This window comes from Mesoplodon mirus (assembly GCF_964341445.2).
Source record: "Mesoplodon mirus genome assembly, chromosome: 20".
NCBI lineage: Eukaryota > Metazoa > Chordata > Mammalia > Artiodactyla > Ziphiidae > Mesoplodon > Mesoplodon mirus.
In genome coordinates, this window is record NC_138996.1 from 13942442 (window position 1) to 13965219 (window position 22778).

Consider the following 22778-nt stretch of genomic DNA (forward strand, 5'->3'; position numbering starts at 1 on the left):
GCCATGCCAGGAGCACAAAGCTGGACTTGTTAAGGAAGAATAAAATCAAATACATTCCCTTTCTCAACTGACCTGTCAGAAAGTATTTGTGGGCTAAAATTAACTAAATAACAATAGGAAAAATATTTCCCATGGCTCTTACATCAAGAGCACAGCTTGCAAGGTCCTCCTTGGTCTCCTAGGACCCAGTCAACAGCCAGGAAAAAGCCTCCCAGACCACCAGGATAATGAAGGCGAAACGCATATGCTGACAAGGAGATTTCATTTTCCAAGAAACATAAACGTCTCTGCAAAGAGCAATTCATTCCTATTCTTAATCCCTAAACCATCAACATCTGCTACAAAGAATTCCTTGAGTCCTTAAATAAATCCCCCTTGTCCCATATTCTTCAGGGTACTCTCAAAAGCAGCATTAAAAAAAAACAAACAATAACCATCTCTGCCCTCCATCTCTTTGTTGGGGGAGGGGTAACACTCCTGGGCTCACAAAGGAGATTTTATTGGGACCCATGGGGTGGGTAAGATACATTTAAGAAGAGAAAGGAAGTTGGTGTATTTCTAAACATGTTTGAGATGATAAAAACGCTGATGCTGAAACATGATAAAGAAATCTTAGACTCTCCTGAAAGGCAATCTTCTTTCTTTTTTTTTTTTCCCTCAAGCGTCTTCTTTTTTTCAGTCCTACTTGGGTCAAAAAAATGCAGTTTTAAAGCCCATTTCCATGTTTTAAGATTCAGAGGAAAGAGGTTTAACAGGAGGCTATAAAACTCCCTTAATCTTTAATGTCTTATTTTCACAGATTTGCTGGCGAAGTAAACAGTCATAGCTCAACTTTTCTCATCAATGCCCCTTGAACTGTGTCATTCATGATGAACAGCAGAATCCATTTGCATGGTTTTTTTTTTTTTTTCTTTTTCGGAAACCATTTTTCCTGGTATTGTGGAGGCACCTGCATTCTGGCAACCTAGGCAGAATCTCTTAGCCCAACTGATTTGCTGATTGTCTTCTAGGGGAAATTATCAAACATTTAAAATACAATTTTAAAAGAGTGAATTGAGTAGAGGTGGAGACGGTTCTGATGGTGTCTTGCTATCCTCTCATCCCTATTCTGCAGAAGCACCTGGACTGTCCAAATGCTATTCAGCTCTATGGAAGGCTAGTCTGTGCTCCTACAGGACAAGAAGGTCACCCAGAATATACTCACAGGCTATGCGCACGGAGGCCTTCCTGCTCTTGGAGGTCCCCAGGTGGCTCCACGCCACACACTGGCACCAATAGTCCTCGGGCCCATGGAAGTCCTCTACCTGCTGCCTGGTGACGTTGATAAACACCTCCCGGACCTTCAGGCCTGCAGAGGAAATAGAGCCAATCCACTGAGGCTGGTGTATTTCTCAAACGGAAAGTTAAGGCCAGCCCAACCTCTTCCTGTTAACTAAACCATTCTGTTTTTAATCAAGGTGAAGTTTTAATTACTTTGACAATAATATATTACTGCTAATTAAATTCCAACTGCTGAGTAGGCTAGAAAGAACAAGTGTAAAGTATCATCAGCCAGTGTGGTTCCCATACAATAGAATCATTTTCACAGTACCTTGACACCATGCTTTTTGTCTTCTTTTTTAGCTCTTATAAATATCTTTTTGTTTGTTTGTTTTTGTTTTTTCTTAAATTTTTATTGGAGTATAGTTGATTTACAATGTTGTGTTAGTTTCTGCTGTACAGCAAAGTGAATCAGGTATACATATACATACATCCACTCTTCTTAAAATTCGTTTCCCATATAGGTCATTACAGAGTATGGAGAAGAGTTCCCTGTGCTCTACAGTAGGTCCTTATTAGTTATCTATTTATATAGAGTAGCGTGTATATGTCAATCCCAATCTCCCAATTTATCCCTCCCCACCACTTCCCCCCTCTTTGTCCTTCTTGGTGTAAAATCTACCATGAAGAAAGTAGCACCAAATTAATTTCTGGGATTCTAGAGGCTAAACAGTCCTCAACAAACCAACCCCAGGGACATAGTTCCAAGAGCCTCGAAGTGCTCCCACCCCTGGGTATGGCAGCAGGAGAGGGTCACTCTAGACGTGTGGCTTAGAATAACGAGAGGACAGCGAACATGCATGGGATGGGTGAATGGCTGGGAATCCAAGGAAAAGCCAAAACTCTAGACAACAAATGGGATGCAGACAAGTTGAACTAAGTTGGTCTTGAAGCCCTGAAAACCCTGGAAGGTCCCTGGAGCAACAGAATGAGGAGGTGAAGAAAAGAGAGGCTTTCACAGAAAGAGGGGTTAAGGATACACCTGGGAAATGAGATAAAAAATGACAAGGTCAGTGTCTTAGTTTAACTACTGTATCTTTGCATTCCCATCTAATAGTTAAAAATTTTGCCTGGTGTTTCTTACTGAGGAGTTTGAGTTTCTTCCAAACCTCCAGCCATGGACTATCAGCCTTTCTTTCTTTGGGAAGGATAGCCACCTCACATAAAGTGCCAAGGAGGAAAGGACGCCCTCCTCAATAGCATCAGTTCAATCACCACAAACAGGGGAGCAGCCTTTATAATCAGCATGCTGTCTCCAGCTAATGGGCATCTGCCAAGGCTGTGCCCTGCCCTGAGACAGGCAGCATGGGAGAAGGAGGCGATGCTTACTGAACTGCACTAAGTGCCCAGCATCACGATAAGCCTTTAGCCTATTCACCCTTTACATTTCCGCAGTGCCCTGACGTAGCAGAGGCTACTGTATCCCCACTTTACAGAAAAGAGAACTGACTTAGAGAGTCATTTGTCAATAATCACACGGCCTGTAAATGGAAGATCCAGGGTTTGAAGCTAGATGTGTTTTACACCCAACCAGCACTTCGCACAGGTCCCTCATACAAATTCGACTCTGTCCTCGTACTTTAGGTACTTATACATGATAATGGAAATAAGACTAATGCATGGAACATTTAAGGAAAAATTAGGTGCGTAACTATGAGTTTTCCTTTACGTTCAAAAGGAATTCAGGGGACAGAACCATCAGTATAGTCAAAAGGAGCCAGAGACTCTTGGTGGAGGAGGTGGAATGTGATTATATCCTGGGTGCTGGTAGGATTTAAAGAACAAGAACGGAGGTGGATTAGTCAGGCTTGGGAAACATTCCCCTGTACCCAATCAATAACATGTTATTTATAGTGTGTGATGAGAGTTTTATGGCCACATCAATCACCATGTACACAATCTGAGTCAGACTTTCTAAATTTGTAGGAGGTACCGCATGTAGAAAATCATCTTGATGACAGTTGATAATTCACATTTCTTCTGTTTCTGCAGAATGCAGAAGCATGCCTTTTACCTGTCAGAGACGTTAAGAGTCCTGAAAGTCATCTCCTACATCGAATAGGAAAGAAGCCTTGGAGGGGTTTTTATTGTTATTGTTGTGGCTGCCTTTTTAAATTTGCACTTAAATAAAAGAGAGAATGAGAGGACCAGGAGAAGGTGGAGCTGGCAGGTGAAGGGAAAGGGAAAAGGAAGTAAGATTACAAAAAAGTTTGTGAGGACAGAAAGCAGACTGGAGCGTGACACCCATACTGGACATTTTAAAGTTAGGCTGCATAAACAAAAATAAGGAGCTAGGCTGTAGACAAGAGGACTTGGTTTATATTTCACAGCTTTGATTTGAGACAAATGGTGGATGATCTACTTTGAATAGTGCAAGAGAAGAGAGAAAACCCTAAATCAGCACATCTAGGTTACTCCAGGTGGAGTAACTTTGATATGTCTGAGCTCCCCTGTCATGTGATGGGGAGACCTGTGAGGCAAGATATGCCAACCATGTGGGAATCAGGTCTCACTGAAGAAGCATGATAAGCTTAGAAGGTCAGAAATGTGTTCAAGCTAACGTGGAATTTATATATATATATATACATACACAAACAACTTATACATGTGTGTATATATGTGTATATATATGTGTGTGTGTATATATGTATTATTTTTTTACTTTCTCCATCTTATAATATCTAAACCCATCAGCTTTCTCTAGGCTGCAAATGAAGATAAACACCATCTCAAAATGGTTCAAGATCATCATATTTATAAAGCAGAGAGTTCCCCATCTAAACCTTAAAATGTGCTATGATTTAATCTAGGCATCATGGTGTTTTAAGGGGTACATGGGGCCTGTTTTAATGAGCTAAGGTAAGACACTCAAACAGAAATGCGCATCATGAAAGAGTAAGTTTACACTCACAGATCCCTAGAAACAAGAGGCAAGGCACCCAGGGCCACACGGGGAAGCACCAGGGTCAGGAGGCAGAGGGGGCAGGGGGGACTGTGGGCAAGAGCCTTTATTGTGGTTTCCACGGGAAGGAATCAGAAAGGCAGGGTAAAAAGATTTAGAGTTGGCAAGTCTGCATCATTTCAGGGGGCTCCAGAACAGAAGAGCTGTCCCCACTTGTCTGGTACTGGGTTAGGGCAGGGGGCTATGGGTCAGCAGTATAAGGCCTTGATAAAAGAAGGGGCTGGGGATAAAGCTCTGGATCGGTTGGTTTGCATATGAAAGGCATGCTCTTGGGCCAGTTGTTTCCTATCTCTAGGAATTAGTCAGCCCTGGGCAGGGCAGTCCCTCCAGGGTCAGCAAGACCCTAAGATGTCAGAGCATCAAATACAAACACTTGAAAAGACGGTTATTATACATGGACAACCACACAATTGTTTTGGAAAGCGTAACAGTAGGCCACAGACCCCCACCACGAAGGTCAAAATTGATCTCACCCCATTCATGTCAGGAAGTCTGGCAACCTCTCATTCAGACTAAACACAGCTGAAAGGACAATGCTGAAGTCACGATTTCAGCATTACGATGGCTCAGTCTCAAGTCCCTCACAGAGGTTCCCCCATGGGTTTGGAGAAGCAGAATGAATATCAACCAAGTATTATCCAAACACGGTGTATTTTGCTTCAGGTAGCATCAGCGTATCAGGTTTCTTTAAAAGGCCACAAGTGACTTCACTACCCCCCGCCACCGCCATCCCCACCCCACAAAAAAAAGTATAGTGTCTCTCTGGATTAGGCCTTTTCCTTCTAACGTGAGGTCTTTAGCCTTGTCAAACCATCCCCGCTAGGAAAACCTTTGGGAAATCATAAATATTTTGTCTCTATTATAACTTTTCCCCACTATAACAAATAACTTTTTTTTTTTTTTTGCAGTATGTGGGCCTCTCACTGTTGTGGCCTCTCCCGTTGTGGAGCACAGGCTCCGGATGCGCAGGCTCAGCGGCCATGGCTCACGGGCCCAGCAGCTCCGTGGCATGTGGAATCTTCCCGGACCGGGGCACGAACCCGTGTCCCCTGCATCGGCAGGTGGACTCTCAACCACTGCGCCACCAGGGAAGCCCACAAATAACTACTGATTAAAATAAAAATTTTAAATAGTATATTCTCTTGCAAATCTTCCCTATTGCTCTCTCTAGTGATGTATTATATATATGCATAAATATATCTATATACATGTAAAAATGTATGTGTGTGTGTACACACACACACACGAGAAACCACACCTGAGAAACATTCATTTAAAATGGCTCTATTTCAGGACACCTCCCCCCACGCTCCTGCACTGAAGCTCATCCAACAGTGTTACGGTGATAACCATCTATTTCTCCATCTCAAGAGATGGCAGCTAACTTATTCATAGGAAATGCTGCAGGGGAACAAAAATTCCAGGCAAATAGAAGATGGCATCTCATAAATAAGACTAGCATTGTACCTGATAACTTGTGTAACTAATGGGCACGGAAAAGTCCAACCCTTTAAATTATTGGGCGATTATAACTATCAGCCTTTGTTATGGAGGAGAGTCCTACAGAAGATAAAAATATGACTATGGAACTGAAATGCTAATAAGCTTTCTACGCTGTGGATGGTTGAGTTGTAGAGAGACGAATGTTGGCAACGGATGAATAATTGCTCTGCATGTACTAAACATAACAGAGCAGCACAGAACTTCATCATTTGTCAGCTTTATTTGTTTAAATGAGAAAAATGCTGACAGCAGTTATTGCTATAATCCCCTTATTTATCAGATAGGAAACACTAGTTACTCTTAGCAGGTCTAATCCTGTTGGGAGAATAAAAGGGAATTTTCAAACTAATTGAAGCTATATGTTTCACTGTTCAAAGAAGAGAAATATGGAAGACAGGAGGGAAGAAATGGAGAGAGAAAAAGGATGAGAATTATTTATTTATGGTCAGCTTCTAATAAAAGGGCTCTAGTCCTAGTCCTAACTTATTCTGTAGAAAAGAGTTCTGGAAGAGAACTTAATATTCAGCACCATGCCAACTGCAGACAGTGCCCCCTGCCTCTGATCTACTGCTTATTATCACACTTCGACGAAGCTCATCAGCAGCCCAGCCGTGGTCACTGCTGCCAACCAGTTCTCAGATGCACCACTCATCACAACTTGATGTCCAATCTCTGGAAGTTCTCTGTAGTAGGATACTCGGCTTACTAAAGTAAATAACTAGATTCAAGGGCTTCCCTGGTGGCGCAGTGGTTGAGAGTCCGCCTGCCAATGCAGGGGACACGGGTTCGTGCCCCGGTCCGGGAAGATCCCACATGCCGCGGAGCCTGCGCGTCTGGAGCCTGTGCTCCGCAGCGGGAGAGGCCACAACAGTGAGAGGCACGCATACCACAAAAAAAAAATAATAATAAAATAACTAGATTCAAGAAAAAAGATGAGAATCTCTCTTCCTCCTGTCATATTCCCAAACCACACCAAAGCAGTGAGAGGCTAGCAGACTAGGCTTTGGTGAATTGTTTTCTCATGCTAGTCACTATGCCTGTCTCCTTGGACCATTTTAGCCCAGTGTTATACCTACTCCGTGCCTGGTTTTTTTTTTGCACTGTGATGTTTCATGATTGGGGATTAACCCAGAGAATGATTCTATGTAATTAGCTTCCACAGACAAAGCCCCAAAGAACTATTCTAATACAACTTCATGAGTAGCATGGGGCCTTGCTCAGTTTGGGGAGAGAGGGAAAAAAAATCAAACAGCCTATGAAAAGCAACCATCTCCTATTCAAGAGCCTTCTCTAATAGACCGTCATCTCCTTAGGTATCTCAGTACCTCTGGTGCCTGGATTTGGCTCTGAGATAGGCCCACCTTACTCCACTGTTCCTAAGAAGACGGAAAACAGCCCACTCAGATGCAGGAAGTGAGTCCACCACTTACTTAAGGAGATGTTTTTCATTTGTCTCTTACTAGCCCAGGTTTAGAGCCTAGAAAATAGGCTTGAACAATAAGTTCCCCCATATTTTGAATAACATATTATCATTACTGATTAATTATTATACCATTTGTATGGCCCTTTACTTTTATTAATGTCATCACATACATTATCTTATTTCATCTTAAAACCATGCTATTATTATTCTTCTTATTATAATTATTATTTTGCTGCAGGTTCCATATCATAGGAAATAGATCAAAGATGTCATACAGTTTACAACATATATTATTTTCAAAAAGTTGTACTGAGTGCCTCACATGTGCTTGCCATTTTGCCAGGTGTTGAAGATACTGTGACAAAGTAAATGATCAAGATTCCCGTCCTCAAGGAGCTTGCAGGCTAGATGAGGAGACACTTCAACCTGTCCCAATGTGATGTGACAGCTGCTATGACAGAAGCAGAGACCGCTACAAGATCACACAAGAGGGGCTTCTAACCTCTCCACAGCATCACCAAAAGCTTCTGGGAATGGCTGCCGTCCTACCTTTGACTTGAAGGCTCTGTCTTCACCCAGTATTTAGCTCAGTGTCTAGGGCAAGGCTCTGGTAAAGACACATGAATCTGATCCATATTCGGAGTTTTAAAACTTTGAGATACAAGAAAACTTTTCAGGGAACTGTGCCTCCGTTTGTTGGGGGAGCTTAGATGTCTTCAAGCCAACATGCTACTGAAAGTAGCAAATTAAATGTAGATAATTAAAAGGCAGAACCATATTTCATTTTACTGGCAGATGCTTAATTAGGGCTAAATGTCTTTTGCCACTTCATCCTAGCAACAAGATTAAAATGTATTTTGATAAAAAAAAATAGTCCTCCTTTGAAAGTGCACAATGCCTAATGAATACTCTATAGTTTCCCCTGGATAACAACCACTCCACATGTTCCTCAGAAGCACTGCAAGTTCAGTCTTAAGTACAGAAACTAAGGATACACCCAAGCTCTCCAGTTTCGTCCTCACTGGAGATAAAAATTAATCAGCACAGAGATGTCTGGCAGAGGAAAGCAAATTAACTCGGCAGTGTTGTCTGATAACACAGAGGAGGGCAACTCAAAAGGCAGAAGTGGAGAGGGGAGGGTTGGTTAGAGGACAGCATCCCCTGACTGACTCACTCAGACCTCATACTCACACCTTGTGGGAACCACACTCGTGATTTCCATCCCTGCAGTCACTAAAACTACTTCCTGTTAGTAGATCATCCCGAGGTCAGGGCATACATCCTACCAAGTCTATCTCCCATGGCGATACCAGGGGCTCTGAGAATAACAAAGACGAAATGTAAACTGAGGGAGTGAACCACAGGCAAATAAAATGTCATTCTATGAGAGACAATGATTTACCTGTTAATAGTACTAGCCCCTTTATCTTTCTGGAACTGTAAAAGTTCATAATTTTCTATTTGTTTTTGGAAGCATAATCACCAGCCACTTACCCCATTTTTAAAAAAATTGCAGTTTTATATTTATCATTTTGAAGGCTAACCTTGACAGTGTACTTGCTATACACCAGATCCTGAGCAGGGTATGTCATGTATATTGGGTTCTACGACCCCTGCTATAGTTCCATGGGGTAGATATACTTGTAACTGCCATTTTATACATGGGAAAACCGAGGTGAAAGGATGCTAAAGAACTATCTACCTTAAAAAGTCTGTAAATGGAGAGCCAGATCTCAAAAATGGAGGTATCGGGCTTCCCTGGTGGCGCAGTGGTTGGGAGTCCGCCTGCCGATGCAGGGGACATGGGTTCGTGCCCCTGTCCGGGAAGATCCCACGTGCTGTGGAGTGGCTGGGCCCGTGAGCCATGGCCGCTGAGCCTGCGCATCCGGAGCCTGTGCTCCGCAACGGGAGAGGCCACAGCAGTGAGAGGCACGCGTACCGCAAAAAAAAAAAAAAAAAAAAAAAAGGAGATATCATCTTGCACTAATATCCATGCTCTTAATCACCAGACCATCTTTTTTTTTTAATATCCTTATAATTCCCACTTCAAATTAGAAAAAAAAAAAACCATTTAAAATGTTGTATGAACAGGAAAGACTATAAAAAAGTCCAAAGACACTCTTCAAGAGTTTAGGGTTTAGAACAAATCTCTGGCCAATATCAGGAAGTTACTAAATTGCACAAAATGGTTAGCTGCCTTCTATCTCTGCTATGAGTGAAATGATAGTAAACGGTCTCTATCTTTTTGTAGGAAAGGCTTAAATTAGACACAAGGTCTTCATGCTCTGTCGCAAGTTTTTGGAAGGAATTCATAATATTTTCCTGAAAACCTTTTTAGAATATGTTATTCCTCCCTGAGCAGCAGAGTGATGAACAGGATGAAATCTGGGGTGGGGTCGGAGAACGTTTCTATAGTTGTGGGGTTTAAACCCACAAACTGTCAATGGAACACTTCAGAGATGGATTACTGCTGTGTTCTGTGGTCTCAAATATATGCTTCCCAAATGCACCTTGGTGATTTGTGAATCTTTGAAGGTAACTTCAAATTAATGGTTTTCTGGAGGATACTATATTCACATCCCCATCACCAGCAGAGCAAAGTTCTTAGATACAAACTTTAAAGATTTAATACATTTTTTATTCTACTCTTCTCCCTTTTCTCAACACAATCCATTAGCCTTTTCTTTCCAGAGAGTGACTCCAGTTGTTTAAGGAAATCACACACAATGAAATCCCTGAAATGATATTCTTTAAGAAGAAATATTAGTCTACTGGAGTTGAGACTTTTCCCATAACATACTGAAATACGCATTATTCCACTCATTAGACTTTGGTATCTCCAAGGCAGAATAAAAACCATGGAGCCTTGTTAAGGGAACTCCGTTTTTATTGAACAGTAAAGAAGTGGTTTAGCTTACTGATAACTCAAGCTTCCCACAGGCTACATTATCCTGATTGTCAAGGATGCGTTTTGCTGGTTGTTGCTGTTTTTCTCTGTATATGTGTGTGTGTGTGTGTGTGTGTGTGCGCGCGTGTTTGTGCATTACTGAACAATCCACCCCTTTCTCAGGGGCATGATTCCTGAATTGGGATTGCCTCTCAACTCCAGATGCTAACAGAGGAAAAATACAAGGAAGAAGACTTCCCATATTTCCAAATGAAATGAGGCAGAACAAATGAAAGAGGATCGCTTGGCTTGTGCAGAGAACTAAAAGTGTACATTACTAAGAGGTATAGCCATGTCTGTGCAAACACAGTAACTCACGTCAAATAAATTGTGCTTTCTGCAGGAAAGAACTCTAGCTCTGGGTTTTCCAAGCTAAATTGCATGAAAACATACAATCCTTTTTCTTCTTATTTGAACTGTTAGATGACGGGGCCAAATTGCCAGAGAGACCAAAGGCAGTTTGCAGCCTTTAACAACTGAAAGGATTTATTGTTCCAATTTGGAAATACAAAAGATTCTGTGTCGACTCCCAACACTCCCAGGTCCTATGCATTTCCCATTAGTTCTGTGAAGAAAGAAAACCTATAAGTAAAAAGAATCAAAGTTCTCTAGGATTTTAGAAATAGAGACCATGTTGGGCAAACATATTGAAGCAGTTACTTTCAACTTCTTAAAAGAGCATGGAACATTCTCTACCTCTGGTCAAACGTGCTCCCATTATCCTTGGTCTCTCGGTATCATTCACTCCCACTGGACTGGCAGGAATTATTTTTCAGACCCCATCAAAAGCCATTAAGGCTGTAAAGGTAGTCAATCCCTATGCTCCAACTCCACGCTGAAGAACCCAGGGGAAGTAATGTATCTATTTTTCAATACCTGAGGCCATTTCGTTTCCAACCTTAATTACACTTAGGCATTAGTTTTGGGTCTAATATCTCCACTCATCTTGCTCCAGTTTCCACTTTTCCACTATTACTACAGAGCTTAGGAAACATAATTGCAGTGTGTGGTAGACAGTGATTTTCATTAACCACACAGAAGAAAAACAGTTTTAAGGAGAGACATTTCCTATTGATTCAGTCAAAATGACTTGGAAGAAACGGTTGTGCTTATTAAATTCTCTTCCAAAAGGTAGCTGTTAAAATTCTTTCTCAACAGCTTATTTTTTAAATCAGTGTATAAACTCTTCAGATTTTGTCGCTTATGATTTTTTTGTTCTTCCCAGTTCCTTTGAAATTTGAGACTTTTATTGGTCTTATTTTTTTAAAGGAAGCAAAGAGGGGAGTCTTTTACATGGAGGCAGAGAATGTAATCAACGCTGCTGGGCAACATGGAGTTGCCCAGCAATGCTAAGGGAATTAAAAGGGAGAAGCAATAACAAAACAGAATGTTGTGAAATTACAAGAGGGTAGAGTGTTAAATTGGCCTGCAATACTTATCAAGAGGTCTTTAAATGAGAACGGATATAGGATTTTCTAGCCGTGGTATAAAATAATAGTTGATCATTTTTCAATGTTCTTCCTATCTTTTATTTGGAGCAGTTTACCCTAAGGGGTTCTGCTATTTTAAGTTCATTACTGGGCAAATCTAGGGCAGCAATGTCTGCGGATAAAACACATAGCCCCATGGCGCTACCAGTATTTGAGCCCCTCTCCGGGTGGACTAACTGAATATAAGAGACAGAAACCTTTCTACCGTTGTTCTATAGGCTTCTGCTCCTATGGGAAACGCTGCTCCCTTTGCTGCTCTCTTCCAAAATGTCAAGTGTCTTCTTGGAAGTCTTCATACCAAGGTAAGTGAGATAGCTGTTGTTTGTGACTTACTCTCCAACACCAGGTCAATTCACCTAGGTCTCTCCAAAATCCCAATCTTGGGAGCACAGAAGCAGAAACTTTCCTGGCACCAAGATTCAATTTGTCCTCTTCTTTTGCTTTGTTTTTGCCAAATCCCTCTTTAAAGAAGGAAACTATACCTGGAATCCTGGAAATGTCTCCATATCTTTGGTTGTTATAAACTTTAACAGGGCCAGAAACACAACATAGAATAAGGGATTGGCCCTTAGAGAGATGGCTGAAATGGTCAGGAATAAAGAAACTCCAATGGAACAGTATTGGATTATATACTGGGGAAATTAAACACTAGACAGATTCATGATAGGAAATACTGAGCCGGGTGCTGAAACCCACCCTTATGTCAGTAAGGGAATTTGTCAATATCTTGACTGGGAAGGAGACCACAGGAATAAGTATGTAAAGGTGGCTTATAGTGTCAAGGAAATGTATCTAAAGTGAAGATCAGGAGACCTGGGTTCTAGAAAGAACTATACCATGAATACCTGTATCTCCTGGAACCTTTTATTTCATGAATAAAATATGGCTGTTAGGTTTACCACTGAGATCCCTTCCCATTCTCACACTTAGATTCCTAAATTCTAAGCATGCTTTTGGTCTGAGGAACAGCATCTCTAAAACAAGCCTTTTTGTTTTTTTCCTCATACTAGTTCCAAAGTGGAATGGATAAGGAATTGTGATAAGATTTTAGGTGCTTCTCTACCTTTTGATGCATTCATACTACAAACACAAATCAGCTCAGAACTGCATAACGTTTAGCACTGCTGATATATATATTTAGTTCTTTGCCTCCTTTTTCATTGATTCCTAAGTAGAGCCAGGGTAATTCCTGAAGATCTTTATGAAATGATTTTCTCCTTTTGCTTTGGAACACAGCATACCCTGCTTACTTCTTTGTTGGCTGCTGATGTTTCTCCTTCCTGACCCTTAGGGAGGTGTGCCTCTAGTTCCATTTTCTTGTCATATTACCCATTCTCTCCTGACAACTCCTCCATGTCCATGGCTTCATTCTTTATTGATGATTACCTAATCTACTTTTCTATCTCTGAACTCTACCAAGTTCCAGATCTACATCTCTTCATTATACCCCATAAGTATTTCAAGTTCAGTTTCTCCAAACAATGATCTTAGACTTTTCTCCTTGCTAATGTGATTACTAATATTAACTGCATAACCCTTTCACTTCTGTTAAAAGATTAGTTTTTATTTCTCCATTCATTCATTTATTCATTCAGCTATTAAGTCTGATTTGTTGAAGTGTTTCTCACATCAGACATCTAGTTCTTATTTCTGTGGCCATTGCTCGAGAAGCAGACCTTACTTTCTCAACTGAATTATCCCAGTCTCCTAACTTCCCCATTCCTACTTCTCCTTACCATTCCCAAGGCTTCTGCTAGATTCATCTTCTGAAGCATAGCTTCAAAGCCACTGCATTCCCATGCGTCGATATAATCAACACCCACCATTAGCAAAATATCCATAAAATTAACTAAAAGACTCCTTGCTCCGATATTTGAGGTCTTTTATGCCACTGATTGAGCTGTTTTCCAGCTATCAGCTGCTGTCTCCTACATCTATTTCATATTTCAAGCAAATCAAGCTGAGTGGAACATACACTCAGCTTTCTTTCATTTGCTAATGTTGACCTTTCAATTGCTAATGTTGGCCACTGAGACTCCTCACTCCCCCATAGGGTTTAGCATCAATTATGCTTAATTGAATTACATATTCATCAATGTCCCTTTCAAATACTATAGCTTCCACACCTTTCCTGAGAGTCTTAGTTAGACATGATTTTTTAAAAAATCCTCCCTAGCACCATCTACCTCTCTTCAGACATTTATCATAACTTCATTTGTACTGCACTTACAGGTGTATTGGTCTTATACCTATTAGTTGCTATGAAGGTCTAGAGATCAGTGTTTGCCTCCTACCCTTCTTGGAATACTCTGAAAGGACTAGCCTATTAAACAGCACTGGTATACAGTTAATAAATTAAGCCATCTTGAAACTTCTTAATTATACTCAGGCTTTTTGACTTATTCAAAATCTGACATCTAGTGAATAAGTTCAGAACTAATAAAATCAATAATCTAGGGTGACACCAGACTGGACTTAGGATGAGGCTAAATTTTCAGTTAGTCTGAGGGGACTAAGTTCAAAAGCATATACTCTTTCTGTTATATGTTAAAATATAAAAGTTATAAATTTTTAAAGTTGAGTCAAATGATCTTACTGTCAGATCCAGCACAAGCCCATAGTTTACTTAATTTCTTTGAGCCTCAGTTTCCTTATCTATAAGAAGGCAGTGACAGCATTATTTACCCCAGAGAGCTATTGAAAAGACAGTAAGATAATGTCTATCAAATGCCTAGATAGGGCCTGGTATATAGTAAGTGCTCAACAAACATTAGCTAGTATGATCACTATTCTCATCATAACTCCTCATCAGCCAAATTGGCCAAGCCAATAAAGATAGTCCTGAAATTCTTTTATACTGGAGATCCTATCATATCCAAATTTGGTTTTCTAATTTGGGCTCTATCATTACACAGTAATCAAAAGAACTTAAAGACGACACAGAAACCACCAACTGTGGAGAATGAAGCACACAAAAATAATATCCAGGAGGAAAGATTAGAGAAACTGAATTTATGCTGCTTAAAAAGGTGTTTGGTGAAAGATTTATGTCTTGAAAAAGTATTTAGAATTCAGAAAAATGAAAACGGTGAATGCCTGGTTTTATTTCCAGTGAGAATATTAACTTCCATACAAAATTAGGTCTTAAAGTTATATAGAGCAGGAAAATAAAAACCTCTACCATACTGGAGTACACTAGGCAAGGAAGCTGTGGAGTCATTTAAAGATATGACTGTACATGATATTCCAAAGATGATGTTACTATGACCTCATTCAAATGAGGTAATGGTGGTGGCTTAAGCAGTCATATAACAATGTGAGAATCTGAGAAGCTACCGTAGGTGGTTCTGATTGCTTCCCGTTCTTACCTGAACTCTCATCCAGACTCTCCTCAGAGACATGCTCATTTTGATGGACCCACTCGCCATTGCATTTGAAGAATATCTGCATGGCTGGCCTTGCTTTGCACCTCAGTGCAATGGGGTTGCTCTTGATGATATAAGCATCGCCTGGCTCCTCTATGAAATGAGGCAGTGTCCCAGGAGCTGAAGGGATGGATTCAGGGAGGATTTCGCCATTGTCGGTTCCTGTGAAATTGAAGAAGATTTTAGAACACAGTCTACACTGACAGCGCATACATCAGGCCAAAAAGAACAACCTGCTTTAATAATCTGTGCTGGAAAACTCTGCGTCCTAACACAGCATGCTTGTAAGGCCTGTGCAGATGAATTATCTTCTCGAGATTGAATTCGCATGATATCGTACCTTCAGACAGACACACATCCAGTATTACTGGACAAGTGAAAACATGAATAGGAGACCCTCTCAAACTACAGTTTTGAATCTGCCTTTGCTGAAACACCTGAGATAAACATCTGTGGGGTGACAGGCTAAATCTTAAGATTCAGTCTGGTGAAGGGTTCAATGAGGGGCCCAGGCTGCCTCAAAACTTTGAAATAATGGACGGAATAGATTTGGCTTTCCCATAAATGAGTGTAAATACTGGTGATGTTGGTGGAGGGTGGTCGATCATAAGACATGTCCAAAAGATTCCAAACTGTCCACTTTCTTTACCTGTGAAACTTTGGAGATTGTCTGGTATTCTACCTTGGATAGCGTTTCTTCCCAAAATTTACTAAACCTTCTAAAAGGAATACATGTTTCTTCTGGTTGTCTTTGATCATCATTCTTTTTTTTTTTTTTTTGCTGTACACGGGCTTCTCACTGTTGTGGCCTCTCCCATTGCTCCGGATGCGCAGGCTCAGCGGCTATGGCTCACGGGCCCAGCCGATCCGCGGCATATGGGATCTTCCCGGACCGGGGCACGAACCCGTGTCCCCTGCATCGGCAGGCGGACTCTCAACCACTGCGCCACCAGGGAAGCCCTGATCATCATTCTTTACACCCAGCACTCCTGACCCCAAAAGCTACCTCACTTTTAAGGTTAAGAACTAAAACAAATCATCACAAGCTATAAGTTTTTAGTTTAATATCTACAGTTACATCTGTTCAAAGGGAAGAAACAGATGTGAGTCTCCCCAAGTATAGGGAACTGATGAGTGGAGAGAAACTATACGAAAAGGAAAAAGCATAAGCCAAGACTTTGCTTCATTGTCTCTTCACTCCATTTAGCAAGGACGTAAGTCCCAGGAAACGAGCACAAAGTCAAGGGAAGAAAGATGTAACTGCTGAGCAATGTGGAGCATAACCAAGAGAAACGCTATCTTGTGCCTTCCCATGGCCATTCCAGAGAAAGAACAAATCAAGCAAAGATTTCAATAACCAGATCAACTATGCCCCAGAGAGGATTACTCCCATTCAAAGCAAATCAGTCTTTAAGGCTAAGCTGGAGAAAGGGACCGAATGAAACCACTGGAACAACAATCTAGTTCAACAGGAGAGAGCCTGGAGACCAGGTGCATTCTGTGTCCTAACCCAGCTTCCCGGGTGCCATCGATGCAATTCTGAACAAACAGAGCCTCTTATTATTCCCACTCAAGTCAATAACCTAAATGAGTAAGCACTATGAAGGATAAACATAATTCACAATATTAGGGGGAATGTCCTGTTTTAAGAACCTGTAGAGAGAATTAATAAGTAAAATAGGGGGGACTAGGACACCTGAGGAATGACTGCCTATAATTATATGTTTGCATAAGGAAGAAAATAAAAGACAATAAATTATGAAAAAGACTGCTTGCCAACGGGAATACATAAGCACAATGTCATCCCACTGAAATGAATTAAACACAATAGTTTGATACTCCAAACGTTTTTTCATTAAATGTATCAACTTAAGGGGGGAAAAGGCCGCACATATTAAAGAGTTTGAGATTTATAAGCTTTCAAGTGCATTTGTAATAGAAAAGCTAACTCACAGAAGGACCAAAAAAGCATCATAACGCAAATATTCCAAATAATAAGAGAGCAAACAGTTTAAGTTATAAAAGTTAGATAAACTCCCTCAGAAAATAAAATGTGTACATATCACGGGGAATAAGCAGGGTTTCAGGATAGAATCTGAGAGGTGTTTTTTTAATGTTTTAAACTATATTTACAACGGACTTCATAAAATATATATTAATTCATTTTGTTACTGACTGCTCACAGCAATTTCCATCTTCAATAAATACCCAAGTCCCCTCAGGCTTCTGTAAATCCATGCATTAGAGGAAATGACAAAGGTATTAGAAGATTTTATGTGGGCATCAAACAGCTCACACTCCCATCAAGGGCCTGGGTTCTGTCCAGAGTAATTCACTGCTGCAGAAAAGGGTCACCTGATAAAGAATATATGCAGAGCCCCGTGGTGGTAGCCTGAGTCAACAGGGGTGTAGGTGCTAAATACTGAATGAGGTGTTTTTGCTTAATTAGTAACAATGCATAAATGTCAGAGGTAACTACTGACATGGGGTGGCAGTCACAGAAAACCAATTTGTAAGTAAATAGTGAGACCACATTTAACCAGCTTAAGTAAAATGACATACAAAGGTATTGGATGATAAGATAAATGGAGTTTTAACCATCAGAGTCACAAAACAGAGAGATCTGAAAGCAATTAGGTTACCTTCCTGCTATTTTAGTAAATCCCCATTAGATAAAATAACAAGTTCAGTCTTCATCTAAAACAGAGAGCAGGAGGGTGGAATGGAAACACTGGCTGTAAGTGTCCTGGCTATCTCAAGGACCTCCATTAAGAATCAGTCAATCTTATAAAACAGAAAGAGACTCACAGACATAGAAAACAAAGTTATGGTTACCAAAGGGAATACGGGGTGAGGGGAAATAAATTAGGAGTTTAGGATTAACATATATACACTACTGTATATAAAATAGGTAAGCAACAAGGATCTACGGTATAGCACAGAGAACTATACTCAATAACTTGTAATAGCCTGTAGTGGAAAGGAATCTAGGTACAGAGCAAAACAAAACAAAAAAATATATATATATGTATAAGTGAATCATTTTGCTACACACTTGAACTAATACACCATTGTAAATTAACTATATTTCAATTTTAAAAAAAGGAACAACAACAACAAAAGAAGCAATCAGGGCTTCCCTGGTGGCGCAGTGATTGAGAGTCCGCCTGCCAATGCAGGGGACACGGGTTTGTGCCCCGGTCCGGAAAGATCCCACATGCCGTGGAGCGGGTGGGCCCGTGAGCCATGGCCGCTGAGCCTGCACATCCGGAGCCTGTGCTCCGCAACGGGAGAGGCCACAACACCGAGAGGCCCGCGTACAGCAAAAAAAAAAAAAGAATCAATGTTCAGAGGAGGAAAAAAAGAGGCAGAATGTAACATTCTATCTTAACTATTACTGAGGCCACGTTAATATCATGCATGTATAGGAAACAGGCCAGGGTCCAGGAAAGCAAAAAATAACAACAAAAAAAATCAATTTATGAAGGAAAGAGTGGAAAGGTGAGACACTGTGGGTATACATTTCTATATGTATTACCATTTATTTGCATTCTAAGAAATGAAATACAGTAAGTGAAAATAGAAAAGTTACGTATTTTCCTTTTTTTGTTGTTGTTTGCTTTGTATGTATAGTGAAGTGTTAGGAGTGCTCTTTGTCTTATACTGATCCCTCTCACCCCCTCCCCTCCCCAGGATCCTCACCAGGCTCAGACGTGAATTGCTGGTATAGCACTGCCCTGCCCTTCACATGCCACCCTTGCAACAAGAAGGCTGCTACCCCAGGAAAGTAGCCCCTTCTTAACCCATCAGGCTGGGAAGTTGCCTATAGAAGTTCCAAGCTGGGGTGTATAAGTTGCTGATAACCAGATTGATTGGTTTAAGATGGAGGAGGAGAAGGATGTGCTCTCACTCCCTCATGTGAGAGCACCGGAATCACAACTAACTGCTGAACAATCACTGACAGGAAGGCACCGGAACTCACCAAAAAAGATATTCCACATCCAAAGACAAAGGAGAAGCCACATGAGACGGTAGGAGGGGCGCGATAAAAAAAAATCAAATCCCATAACTACTGGGTGGGTGACTCACAAACTGGAGAACACAAACCACAGAACTCCACCCACTGGAGTGAAGGTTCTGAGCCCCATGTCAGGCTTCCCAAACTGGGGGTCTGGCAACGGGAGGAGGAATTCCTAGAGAATCAGACTTTGCAGGCTACCGGGATTTGATTGCAGGAGTTTGACAGGACTGTGGGAACAGAGACTCCAATCTTGGAGGGCACACACAAAGTAGTGTGTGCATAGGGACCCAGGGGAAGGAGCAGTGATCCCACAGGAGACTGAACCAGACCTATCTGCTAGTGTTGGAGGGTATCCTGAAGAGTGGGGGAATGGCTGTGTCTCACCGTGAGGACAAAGACACTGGCAGCAGAAGTTCTGGGAAGTACTCCTTGGCATGAGCCCTCCCAGAGTCTGCCATTAGCCCCACCAAAGAGCCTGGGTAGGCTCCAGTGCTGGGTTGTCTCAGGCCAAACAACCAACAGGGAGGGAACCCAGCCCCACCCACCAGCAGACAAGCACATTAAAGTTTTACTGAGCTCTGCCCACCAGAGCAACACCCAGCTCTACCCAACAACAGTCCCTCCCATTACGGAACTTGCACAAGCCTCTTAGACAGCCTCATCCACCAGAGAGCAGACAGCAGAAGCAAGAAGAATTACAATCCTGCAGCCTCTGGAACAAAAAACACATTCACAGAAAGACAAGATGAAAAGGCAGAAAGCTATGTATCAGATGAAGGAACAAGGTAAAACCCCAGAAAAACAACTAAAAGAAGTGGAGATAGGCAACCTTCCAGAACAAGAATTCAGAATAATGATAGGGAAGATGATCCAGGACCTCGGAAAAAGAATGGAGGCAAAGATCAAGAAGATGCAAGAAATGTTTAACAAAGACCTAGAAGAATTAAAGAACAAACAAACAGAAATGAACAATACAATAACTGAAATGAAGAATACACTAGAAGGAATCAATAGCAGAATAACTGAGGCAGAAGAATGGATAAGTGACCTGGAAGACAGAATGGTGGAATTCACTGCTGTGGAACAGAATAAAGAAAAAAGAACGAAAAGAAATGAAGACAGCCTAAGAGACCTCTGGGACAACATTAAACGCAACAACATTCGCATTATAGAGGTCCAGAGGAGAAGAGAGAGAGAAACGACCTAAGAAAATATTTGAAGAGATTATAGTCAAAAACTTCCCTAACATGGGAAAGGAAATAACCCCCCAAGTCCAAGAAGCACAGAGAGTCCCATACAGGATAAACCCAAGGACAAACACGCCAAGACACATAGTAATCAAATTGGCAAAAACTAAAGACAAAGAAAAATTATTGAAAGCAACAAGGGAAAAACGCCAAATAATATATGAGAGAACTCCCATAAGGTTAACAGCTGATTTCTCAGCAGAAACTCTATGAGCCAGAAGGGAGTGGCATGACATATTTAAAATAATGAAAGTGAAGAAACTACAAACAAGATTACTCTACCCAGCAAGGATCTCATTCAGATTTGATGGAGAAATCAAAAGCTCTACAGACAAGCAAAAGCTAAGAGAGTTCAGCACCACCAAACCAGCTCTACAACAAATGCTAAAGGACCTTCTCTAAGTGGGAAACACAAGAGAAGAAAAGGACCTACAAAAACAAACCCAAGTCAGTTAAGAATATGGTAATAGGAACATACGTATCGACAATTACCTTAAATGTGAACAGATTAAATGCTCCAACCAAAAGACACAGGCTTGCTGAATGGATACAAGAACAAGACCCATATATATTCTGTCTACAAGAGACCCACTTCAGACCTAGAGACACATACAGACTGAAAGTGAGGGGACGGAAAAAGATATTCCATGCTAATGGAAATCAAAAGAAACCAGGAGTAGCAATACTCATATTAGATAAAATAGACTTTAAAATAAAGAATGTTACAAGAGACAAGGAAGGACACTACATAATGATAAAGGGACCAATCCAAGAAGAAGATGTAACAATTACAAATACATATGCACCCAACATAGGAGCATATCAATACATAAGGCAACTGCTAACAGCTGTAGAAGAGGAAATTGACAGTAACACAATAATACTGCGGGACTTTAACACCTCACTTACACCGATGGACAGATCACCCAAACAGAAAATTAGTAAGGAAACAAGCTTTAAATGACACAATAGACAAGATAGATTTAATTGATATTTATAGGACATTCCATCCAAAAACAGCAGATTACACTTTCTTCTGTAGTGCACATAGAAAATTCTCCAGGATAGATCATATCTTGGGTCACAAATCAAGCCTCAGTAAATTTAAGAAAACTGAAATCATATCAAGCATGTTTTCTGACCACAACACTATAAGATTAGAAATCAATTACAGGGAAAAAAACGTAAAAAAAACCAAACACATGGACACTAAACAATATGTTAGTAAATAACCAAGAGATCACTGAAGAAATCAAAAGGGAAATCAAAAATACATTGAGACAAATGACAATGAAAACACGATGATCCAAAACCTATGGGACACAGCAAAAGCAGTTCTAAGAGGGAAGTTTATAGCAATACAAGCCTACCTCAAAAAACAAGAAAAATCTCAAACAATCTAACCTTACACTTAAAGGAACTAAAGAAAGAAGAACAAAGAAAACCCAAAGTTAGCAGAAGGAACGAAATCATAAAGATCAGAGCAGAAATAAATGAAATAGAAACAAAGAAAATAATAGCAAAGATCAATAAAACTAAAAGCTGTTTCTTTGAGAAGATAAACAGAATTGATAAACCATTAGCCAGACTCATCAAGAAAAAGAGGGAGAGAACTCAAATCAATACATTTAGAAATGAAAAAGAAGAAGTTACAACAGACACCACAGAAATACAAAGAATCCTAAGAGACCACTACAAGCAACTCTTTGCCAGTAAAATGGACAACCTGGAAAAAATGGACAAATTCTTTGAAAGGTATAACCTTCCAAGACTGAACCAGGAAAAAATAGAAAATATGAACAGACAAATCACAAGTAATGAAATTGAAACTGTGATTAAAAATCTTCCAACAAACAAAAGTCCAGACAAGATGGCTTCACAGGTGAATTCTATCAAAAGTTTCGAGAAGGGCTTCCCTGGTGGCACAGTGGTTGAGAGTCCGCCTGCCAATGCAGGGGACGTGGGTTCGTGCCCCAGTCCAGGAAGATCCCACATGCAGCAGAGCGGCTGGGCCCGTGAGCCATGGCTGCTGAGCCTGTGCGTCCGGAGCCTGTGCTCTGCAACGGGAGAGGCCACAGCAGTGAGAGGCCCATGTACTGCAAAAAAAAACAAAACAAAAAAACAAAACAAGTTTCGAGAAGAGCTAACACCCATCCTTCTCAAACTCTTCCAAAGAACTGCAGAAAAAGGATCACTCCCAAACTCATTCTGAGGCCACCATCATCCTGATACCAAAAGCAGACAAAGATACTACAAAAAAAGAAAATTACAGACCAATATCACTGATGAATATACACTCAAAAATCCTCAACAAAATACTAGCAAACAGAATCCAACAACACATCAAAAAGATTATACACCATGATCAAGTGGGATTTATCCCAAGGATGCAAGGATTCTTCAATATACGCAAATGAATCAGTGATGCACCATATTAACA

The 22778-nt window shown here is 40.8% G+C and overlaps 1 protein-coding gene across 3 annotated transcripts in view; it reads right to left on the reverse strand.

The window, feature by feature from the left end:
* UNC5D (unc-5 netrin receptor D) overlaps nt 1–22778 on the reverse strand; it is a gene marked incomplete at its 5' end in the record, with an annotated part of 606527 nt that overhangs the window by 248809 nt on the left and 334940 nt on the right. For all 3 annotated transcript variants that reach the window (XM_082608626.1, XM_082608624.1, XM_082608625.1), the window contains 2 exons: nt 1205–1348; nt 15014–15232. In XM_082608626.1, coding sequence (XP_082464752.1) covers nt 1205–1348; nt 15014–15232 — 363 coding nt within the window. The remainder of the gene's footprint in view (nt 1–1204; nt 1349–15013; nt 15233–22778) is intronic.